Source organism: Arachis ipaensis, chromosome B4 (genome assembly GCF_059453495.1).
Source record: "Arachis ipaensis isolate K30076 ecotype BB chromosome B4, ASM5945349v1, whole genome shotgun sequence".
Classification (NCBI taxonomy): Eukaryota; Viridiplantae; Streptophyta; class Magnoliopsida; order Fabales; family Fabaceae; genus Arachis; species Arachis ipaensis.
In genome coordinates this window covers 130,648,769-130,659,631 of record NC_142439.1, presented here as the reverse complement: position 1 = coordinate 130,659,631, position 10,863 = coordinate 130,648,769, and the positions used below count along the sequence as shown (strand labels likewise).

The following is a 10,863-nucleotide window of genomic DNA, read 5'->3' as shown; positions in this document are numbered from 1 at the left end:
AAAGTAAACATTTATTAAATATTAAAATAAGAGCGTCATAAAATGCTAAACCTCTTTTTGAAGAGTATACAAAAGAAGCACTAAATCCTAAAAAAAAAAAGAAGCACGCTTTTGTGCTGCCAAAAAAAATAATTTATTTTTCTCAATTTAATTTTCTTTAGAGATTAATTCGAATATTGACGCATTAAATTTTTTGAGCATCCTAGTCACCTCGTCAACTTTAATTTTTCTTCCAACATTTAATATTTATCAAGAAGAATCTTGACCTTTTATTCTCTACACATGACCTATTTTGGGTACATGAATATTGACCGAGAAAAATAAATACTACTACTCATTTTATATTATTTAATATTTCTGAAATTAATTTGATAGATTTCTTACCTTAATTACAATTTGAGCGTTGAATGTGAGGTTTGTATATATAATAATACAATAGTATCTTAAAAAATATTTAGGAAATGATAGTAGTAAGTAGTAACACCGTTTTGTTTGTTACTCTTTTGAGGTAGTAACAGTTTGCCAAAAAGGTGGTATCACCGTGTGAAAAGTCAACTACCCCTTTTTGGATTCATTCATTTTTGTAAGGCTTTCAAGAGCCCACATGTGTATGCGTTTTATCTCTCTGTCCTTTCTCTTCCCTTTACCCACCTCTCTCTCTCTCTCTCTCTCTCCTTTCTTATCTGTGCAAAAATCTATAAGCAGTTTCATTTTCTAAAGTCTAAGCCTTTTCTTTAAAGATATATATATATTTTTTTCAGCATCTTGGAAGCTTTTCAGCATAGTCAATTAGCTTGGCTTAGCATGCATAGTCATAGAACGAGACATATCACTCATCACTCAAATAGTAGTAGGGGGGGTAGGGTTACCATGCTTCATTTTTAACCACACCTCATCACTGAAACTTCTCTCTCTCTCTCTCTCTCTCTCTCTCTCTGAGAGTCTTCTCTTCTTCCTTCACCATTCACAGTAGTACTACAAGCTTTCTTTTTGCTCTTTCTTTCTCTCTAACTACTAGGAAGAAAGAGAAAAATAATAGAAATCTATTATTACTGTTGTTATTATTATTTGCTTTTTTCTTGCTAGACATTGGGGCTTTATCCTTCTGTCTTCTCTCTCTTTTTCCGTCCTTTGTTTTCCTCCTTAGCTTGAAAAAGGTTGAATTTTGATCACGCCTTCAAGTATATAACGCTGATTCTGAGATACCCTTTTCATATTTCGAGGTCCTCTATTCATTGAAAATTCTGGGGGTACCTGAATTCACTCAGAAAATGAAAAATCATTGATGACTTTCTCTGCTAAGTCATTTCAGCTTTGCTAGAATAAGAAAAAGGTTAGAGGGAAGGACAAAAAGGGAAGCAAAAGTGGCTACTTTGATGAGTTTTGGGGGGTTCCTTGAGAACAAACAAGGTGGTGGTGGTGCCAGAATGGTGGCTGAAATACCTTACAGCAACGGTTCTTCAAACCACCACCACCATCACCACCACATGGAAGCAGCAACAGCAGCGACAATAATGGCTTCTGGTGCAATCTCACATCCTCATTTGGCCAAATCCATGTTCAACAACTCACCTGCTCTCTCTCTAGCACTTGTAAGACATACACAAATTCATTCATATCATATCTTTTTGATCTTGGATTTTGATGGTGTTAGTTGCTTATTGCTTTACTCTTCTCTTTTTTTTCTTTAGCAGCAAACAAATATGGATGGGCAAGGGGATGTGATGAACAATAATAACAGGTTGTTGGTGGGTGATAATAATAATAATAACAATAATAATACTACTAATAATAATAATTATGAGGGAAACATGATGAGCAACAACAATGGTTTGAGAAGGAGCAGGGAAGAAGAGCATGAAAGCAGATCTGGGAGTGATAACATGGACGGTGCCTCAGGTGATGATGATCTTGATGCTGCCGACATCAACAACAACAAACCCAGGAAGAAGCGTTACCACCGACACACCCCTCAGCAAATTCAAGAACTTGAAGCGTACATAAACAACTCTTACTTTCATTTCATAAAAGACAAAAAAAGCTGCTTTTTTTTAAAAAAAAAAACAAGTTTATTTCTTCTCTCCTTTCTTCAAGGTTGCATCAAATTTTGATGGGGTTTATGATTTTTTTTTTTTTTTGGATTATGGGTTTTAGGCTGTTCAAGGAGTGTCCTCACCCTGATGAGAAGCAAAGGCTTGAACTAAGCAAAAGGCTATGCTTGGAAACAAGGCAAGTGAAGTTTTGGTTCCAAAATAGAAGAACTCAAATGAAGGTAAGGAAGGAATCATATTCACATACAAGACATATACACAAATCCCAATTAGTCCTAACCAATTTTTGCAAGTCATTTTCACACTTTTACATAAAGTGCAAAAGGAAATTTCTCTTGCTATTGTGGAGTGTGGACCATTGAAACCTTAAAATTTTTTTCTCTTTGTTTATGGATGTTTTTGTTTTTCTTTGTGTTAGACACAATTGGAACGCCATGAGAACACATTACTCCGGCAAGAGAACGATAAGCTTAGAGCAGAAAACATGTCATTGAGGGAAGCAATGAGGAACCCCATTTGCACAAACTGTGGAGGACCAACCATGATTGGTGAAATCTCATTGGAAGAACAGCATCTACGAATCGAAAATGCGAGGTTAAAGGACGAGTTAGACCGGGTGTGCGCACTCGCCGGAAAGTTCTTAGGCCGGCCCATTCCCTCAATTGCTCCTCATCCTCCATTACCAAACTCAAGCTTAGAGCTTGGAGTTGGAAATAACAATAACAGCAGCAATGGAGGCTTTGTTGTGGGTTCAACAATGCCATTAGGGCCTGATTTTGTTGGAATGGGCATTTCATCAAACACCTTAGGGGTGTTATCACCAACACCACCAAGCAGGGGAATTGCGACAACAAATGGGATGAATTCTTCAAATACATCATCTGGGTATGAGAGATCAATGGTTTTGGAGCTTGCATTGGGTGCAATGGATGAGTTGGTGAAGATGGCACAAAGTGGAGAACCACTTTGGATAAGGGGAATGGAAATGGGAGGAAGGGAAGTGTTGAACCATGAAGAGTACAGTAGAACAGTGACACCTTGCATTGGTTTGAGACCCAATGGGTTTGTCTCTGAGGCTTCTAGGGAAACTGCCATTGTCATCATCAATAGCTTGCCTCTTGTTGACACTTTAATGGACTCAGTAATTTCTTTCAACTACCAATTTTTTTTCTTCTCTCATTATTCTATATGTTCTCATTTCTTTCTCTTTCAGTTTATTTTAATGTGTAAAATTCATCTATTTTCAAATAAAATATTATTGAATTGAAAACAGAAATCAATCTACTTTTAGCTGGATATTTTTTAAAAGAGAATGCCATTGATTTTAGTTTGTTTTCACTAAATTCAAAAATATTTTTATAGGTATAGAATCTTTGAATATGTTTGGTTTATATTTTTATTTTTAGTTTTTTCATCAGAATTTTATTAAAAAAAATTAAGGTAAAAATAAAATATAAAATTTTATTATTTTTATTTTTTTATAAAATTCTAAAAATAAAAAATATTAAAAAATAAAATGCAAATAAGACTAAATACATCCGTATTTTTCTTATTTCATATTTCAGTTGCTAATCCAAATTTTCGTTAGTTGTTAAATGTATTTATTTATTTTTTCTCATGCATTTATGTTGATGTATGTAATATTTACGGATATAATGCGTATAACTTATTTTCATTATTATCTTTTTCACATTCAGAATCGATGGTCAGAAATGTTCCCTTGTATGGTTGCAAGAACTTCTACAACAGAAGTGATATCTAGTGGAATAAATGGAACTAGAAACGGTGCACTTCAACTTGTAAGTTAGTTAATTAAATTAGATATTTTACTTTTTATTTTTTTTTTCCTATTGAATTTAACTAACTGATAATAAAATAAAATAAATTTGAGTCATCAGATGCAAGCTGAACTGCAAGTGCTTTCACCATTGGTTCCTGTTAGAGAGGTCAATTTTCTAAGATTTTGCAAACAACATGCAGAAGGGGTTTGGGCTGTGGTTGATGTGTCCATAGACACCATTAGAGAACCTTCTTCTGCTGCACCAACTTTTGTTAGCTGTAGAAGACTCCCTTCTGGTTGTGTTATACAAGACATGCCTAATGGTTACTCTAAGGTAATAATTTAATTTAATTTTTCTAAAAATTATTATTTCATTGGTGTTTGGTTGTAGATGCATGATTTTATTGTGTTATTACTGCATTTTTAGTATCCCAATAATCTCTTTTTGAAGACAGTAAAAATGATTTACATTCTGTCCAAACATTGTGTTGTGAATAGTATTATTATATAAATGTTGTAGCATATATAGTACTATAGGACTAAATTGTACTATATCATCTATACACATCAGCTTTGATGTTTTCCTCACATTTATTGTATTTTTCCCAAGTGGTTGCAAGTAAATGCAACATGGTAGTTGAAATTTTTAAAATAAACTTAACTAATAATAATATTTATGTCTTTATATATTCATCTCACTTTCTATATAATAAATTTAGCAGTATTATTATTATTAATATTATTTTAAAGTTGGGGGGGAAAACACCAGGCTAAGGAATCATGGGGCTTTTGCATTTCCAAGCCACATAAAAAAAGAGCTCCTAATTCAAAGTAACACTCATAAACTAGTTTTAGTGTATACTCACTGTAGAACCATTCTGTCAGTGATGATTCCCATAATAATATTTATATATTTAATTTAGCTTCTCAAAGAATTTGCACCCTGGGTTAGGATGCTTCTTCCCCTTGTCCCTCATCAATTATATTCCAGACTTCAGTTCTCAGCAATAAATTTTCTATATCTCTTTTGAATAATACAACATGTTGCACAAATCTAGGTTAATCCATATTATTAGTTTAATCAATAGAAGCCTCTCCTATTACTTAAATTTCTGTACCATGTATGTAACACATTAATTACGTATATCCAATTTTGTTTGTAGTAATAATAATAAATAATAATTTTGCCACCTACTTCTTGATCCTATAAACAATTCATATGATGTTTCTATTCCAATCTTTTATGCTACATCGGTAGTAGCATTGTTATTCAATATATAACAATATGTGACCTGGTTCCAGCACCCTATTATAAAAGTGTATATAGGTCTCTAACATTTAAATTAAATATAAATTATTTAGAATAATGCAAAGACCCTCTTTGAGTCAAAACCAAAGACTGAACATTTTGTCTGTATCTTATGGGTGTTTGGGGCCATATTTACAAATCTCGATGCTCCTTAACACATTGCACGTAGCTCCTCCAAATCCTGCATTACTTTATCCACTACTAATTTTTTTATTGTTCTTGATCTGATTCCATCAGATGAAGATACCTTGTCCCTTCCTTCGCCACAATCTTTAGGCTTCTTCCCGAGGTTTTCTTTCCATAGTCTATGTGCTATATATGCTTTAGGATTTTAAGAAGTGGAATAATAATTACAAATATTGAAATTAATCATCTTTTTAGAAGATTTATATATATAGTAGCTAGTATATAGTGACAAGTAACATAGTTTTTGTATCTCTTCTCTCTAAATTCGTGTTAATATATTATTTATTCTAAAATACACCTTAACATTGTCTAATAGAAATGATACTTGGATAATATTTAAATATATTGCCACAAAGATATACAATAAGTTATAAGTAATGCCACTTTTTTTTTTCTGTGAAATTTCTATATATGTTCTTTTTCTTTTTATTTCTATAATATAAGATTAAACTAAATTATTTTGTGATCCATTTGATTAAAATATTCTTTAATCAGGGTATAGTTATATATAAATTAGTTATAGTGATTTGTTTCAGTATAATATTATTGTGATAAATATTTTTTATTATAAAAATATTTTAACTCGTTATACAAATATTTAATTTAAAACTTTTATATATTTAATTTTATGATTAACAATAAAACATTAAAAATAAGTAAATTTATTATATCAGTAATAATATATTTTATATTATTATTATTTGAATTAGATAAACAATTGTCACTAATTTAAACATATAATTATAATAATTATTAACAATATTTTGGTCAAATGAGCTAAAAAATAGTTTATTTTAATATTTTATGGGAGGAGAGTGTTATTTTCTTTTAAATTAATTTGCCCTTTTTTTCTTTTACAACGAAGATGTTCTCTCACCCAAGAAGGGCATAAAAATTTGCCTTTTGCACGAAAACTAGGTCACGGGCACACTTAGCAAGTGTCCTTTGTCGTGTACTATATACTTAAAATTAATGGCACGCAGAGAACAGTTATTACTGACTATATTGCAACATTATTATAAAATGAGAGAGTAAAATTAAAATGATATAAATGCAGGTGACATGGGTGGAGCATGCAGAATATGATGAAAGCCAAATCCACGAGCTGTATAGGCCATTGGTGAGTTCAGGAATGGGGTTTGGTGCACAACGTTGGATTGCAACTCTTCAACGCCAATGCGAGTGCCTAGCCATCTTAATGTCCTCTGCTGTTTCCCCTCCTGAACACTCTGGTTAGTTAGTTAGTTACTTCTATGCATTCATTATAGAAAAATATTAAGAGTCATCAAAATTTATTATTTTTGGTCATCACTCGTCAAAATCACTTTTCATTTAATCATCAACTCAATTTTTTTAGTTTATTTTTTTAATCTAATAATAAAAAAAATAATCACTTTTCATTTAATCATCAACTCAATTTTTTTAGTTTATTTTTTTAATCTAATAATAAAAAAAATAATAAATTCTGATGACTCTCTACATTTTTTTGTTGATATAAACTACCAATTATTGTTAATTAAATTTTATAGTAAATAAGTATTAGTGGTTAGTTAGGTTATCTTTGTCTAATAATTTATCTACTATACCGAGTGTCTAAAGTTCATTATACAAAAATATTTGAGGGTCATATATAGTTTGAAAATAAAAAGAAAAGCTATAAATTTTTTTTATGGTATTTATTTTTTATTTAATTATTATTGATAAAATAAATGAATAATTTTAGATGTAATAAATATATAATTATATATATTATATATATAACTATAAATATTAAATTAAATTAAATAATTTTAAATTATTATGTTATGAATAAATTGCATAAAAAAAAAGGTACTTTATAAAACTATCTTTAATATTAATATTCACTATTTTTACTATTAATATCAACTATACTACTCTATACTCACATTCACTTATTAGCTTATTCCAATTTACTAAACAGCTTTTTATTAGAAAAATAAATTATATACAAAAGCTATAAGAAAAGATATTTATGAGTTAAAATAGACATAAAATTGTATACTCTCACTATCATATAATTCATTTATAAAAAGAATACATATATAGAACTAATTTTTAATTAGTTAATTATTTTATTATAAAATTACTGTTTTAACTTTTACTTTTTAAAGAGTTTAGAATTTAAGATAGAATTTAAAATTTAGGATGAAAAGGTAAATTTAGAAAAATTATATTGTATGAAAAATTAATTCCCTAGTTAATTTTTTTTATTTAAATATGATAGATGTAATGCTACGACATTATATACAAAATAATCACAAAAACTACAATTCATCATGCACCCTAACTCAACGAGTTATATTTGTTAATTTAAATTATAAATTTTGGCAGCAATAACATCGAGTGGAAGGCGTAGCATGCTGAAGCTGGCGCAACGCATGACCAACAACTTCTGTGCTGGTGTTTGTGCCTCAACGGTGCACAAATGGAACAAGCTCAACGCCGGCAACTTCGGCGAAGACGTGAGGGTGATGACAAGGAAGAGCCTTGATGATCCCGGGGAGCCTCCTGGGATCGTCCTGAGCGCAGCCACATCAGTGTGGCTGCCAGTCTCGCCCCAGAGGCTCTTTGATTTCCTCCGCGACGAGAGGCTGAGGAGCGAGTGGGACATACTTTCCAATGGCGGACCCATGCAGGAGATGGCTCACATTGCCAAGGGACAAGACCATGGCAACTGTGTTTCACTACTACGAGCCAGTGTAAGTTTTCTATTTCACACTATTCATATTCTTATATTTTTCTCATTTAATGTTAGCGTTAATTTTTAGTATATCATTATATTAGTTATTTGATATTCAATTAATTGATTTAATTGTGCATTAGAAAGTGACAAAGATAAGGGGAAAAAAAGAGTATATTTTTGTTTGGTATTAAGAATAAGATTGAATAAAATATGTTTTGGGAGAATGTTTTCAGCCTTGGTTTATTGAAAATGATAGGATAAGGTTGGATTTTATTAAGAGAAATGAATGAATGGATAGATATGTTAACTTATTTTCTCATAATTAATGGTTTCGAAAACAATGAATAATACGATAGGGAGCGTCTTCCTAGGAATAGTACTTGTTCAATATTAAACGACAATTTTTAATTATAACAATGTAACTCTTTGCGTTATAGTATGATTTCATTCTGAAAAATATTGAAACGAAAATGAAAACGAAAACTCCTCCTAATTTTAATCAATTTGTTTAGACTGAAAATCTAATACTTTTTCTACATATTATTATTATTATTATTATTATTTTATCCAACCTGTGAAGGTAGCTATATTAGTTTGCATTGTTGTTTAGTGAGAAAAATGTCCGTGAGATGAAGGAAGAAAACGTCAAATGTAGATTTTGTCGTGTAGTGTTGGGATGAAAAAGGTGAAATCAAAGAAGGGACAGGTTCGGAAATATTGGAAGTATCTATCAAGACAACTCTCGGCAGAAATGGGCAGCGTTTGTTTCAGCATAACTTTTGCCCAAAAAAAGTCAAAATAACAGCAACTTTTGTCAACTTTCTACCCTTTTTATTTTATTATTTCTCACTTCTGAGTTCTGACCTCATTGTTTCTTGCTAAAATAAATTCTTTCCCAAAATAAATTTAATTTTACAAGAAGGAAAAAAAAGTGGTACCAAAGGGTTTGACTAGCCCCCCATACTGACCTCAACGAAAATGACAACACAAAAATACTGATTATATTTTTTTATTTCTATTTTTTTCTTCTTCTTCAGGCTATGAATTCAAATCAGAGTAGCATGTTGATATTGCAAGAGACATGCACAGACGCGTCTGGGTCGCTTGTAGTGTACGCGCCAGTGGACATTCCAGCCATGCATTTGGTCATGAATGGCGGTGACTCGGCTTACGTGGCGCTTCTGCCATCTGGATTCGCCGTTGCACCTGACGGATCTAGTGGCAGAAATGACCACAATACCGTGTCACAACCCGGAGGTGGGTCACTTCTCACGGTGGCGTTTCAGATACTCGTGAACAGCCTCCCTACGGCGAAACTCACGGTGGAGTCGGTGGAGACGGTGAACAACCTCATCTCATGTACGGTTCAGAAGATAAAAGCGGCACTTCAATCCGAGGGTTGACTGTCACGTGACGCAATATTCGGTCGCGTGAGTCCTTTCTTTTTATTTTTTCTTTTTGTTGGTTTAGAAGATTAATTAATTTACATTGAGTATTTATTTTATGTATCAGCATTTGTGTAGATTATGATTGTAATAGGTGGCGCGTGTGAAAGACGCGAGGGGTGAGGGGTGTTTGAGTCAAGAACGAACCGCGCGTGGAGAAGAATTCCTTGCATGGTGGTAAGGATCCGAGTTTGTGGGTTATAGGATCCTTAACACAAGGCAAGGGTGGTGGTTCGGGTATTGACTTGGGTCGACCCTTTGTTTAATTAAACAATGATCAATTAGAAAAGTGTAAAAAAAGAAAAGAGTCGAAATGGTAATATTTATATTTATTGGTACAATATCATCATTTGGATTTGTATTTGCTTGGGAAAATAATGCATATCGATCTCTTTGCTTAAGCAACAAGAATGGCAAAATGAATTTTGGACGAAAAATGTTACAAAAAATTAATTACTAAATTAATTATTATATATTTTGTTATAAATATAAATGTTTTTAATTTATTTTAAATATATTATTTATATTTTAATATATATTTTATACGAATAGTTAATTTTTTTATATATTTATAGCATGTATGATTGATTTTGGAGGAAAAGAAAATGAGTAGGGGTATTTTATGAGAAGAGGGCAATTTATATAAATAAATTTTAATTTTCATGCATACAACATAAAAAGTTTTATATAGATATTTATTATTTCATTAATAAAAATAATTAATTTTTAAATTTATTATTTAACAAATGATCTAAATCTATAAAACTAATTGAAAAATTGTATATAAATTAAAATTAAATTTATATATATATATATATATTATTATTCTGATTAGATTAAGAGAATATGAAAGAAAAGAAAATATGAAAAAAGAAAATGGATGAAAATATGAGTTTTTTGTTGTTTAATTTGGATAAGAAAGAAAAATAAAATTGAAGAAAAAAAGTAGTGTGAAATTCACCAAAATTTGTTCTTCTCAAAGATGAGAAAAAAATGAAGAGAAAACGTGTGAACAAGAATAAAATTACTAATTCACCCTTTGATTAATAAAAAATTTAAAAATTCTAAGGTATTAATATATTTTTTTTATCTTACTTTTTTTTAAATAGAACAAAATTATTTTTCTATTTTTTTATTTATTTTTTCTTTATCCAAACAACATATAAAATAATCTATTTTTTATTTTTTTTATTTTCATTTTCATTTTCCATCGTCTATCCAAAAAAAAAAATAGTTGCATAGAGAGTATATATTACATGAGATAAAATTTGAAAATATAAAACAAATTCACATTTTGTTTGATAGTTGAAGTGATCTAAGTAATTAAAGCAACAAAAATCAACTATTAAATCAATTACATGTATAAAACATATAATAACGAATTTGAT

General features: G+C 30.5%; 1 protein-coding gene across 2 annotated transcripts; it reads left to right on the top strand.

The window, feature by feature from the left end:
- The first annotated feature begins 585 nt into the window (after positions 1 to 585).
- On the top strand, positions 586 to 9,821 carry LOC107639831 (homeobox-leucine zipper protein ANTHOCYANINLESS 2). 2 transcript variants are annotated; one of them, XM_016343445.3, is made up of 9 exons: positions 586 to 1,592; positions 1,692 to 1,996; positions 2,155 to 2,272; positions 2,470 to 3,192; positions 3,749 to 3,850; positions 3,950 to 4,165; positions 6,384 to 6,558; positions 7,679 to 8,046; positions 9,068 to 9,821. In XM_016343445.3, the coding sequence occupies exons 1-9, from the start codon at positions 1,377 to 1,379 to the stop codon at positions 9,431 to 9,433; spliced, it is 2,589 nt and encodes an 862-aa protein (XP_016198931.1). In that variant the 5' UTR covers positions 586 to 1,376; the 3' UTR covers positions 9,434 to 9,821. The 2 variants fall into 2 exon arrangements, with proteins under 2 accessions (XP_016198931.1, XP_016198932.1); XM_016343446.3 differs by having other exon boundaries at positions 615 to 1,592; positions 1,695 to 1,996.
- Positions 9,822 to 10,863: the final 1,042 nt, after the last annotated feature.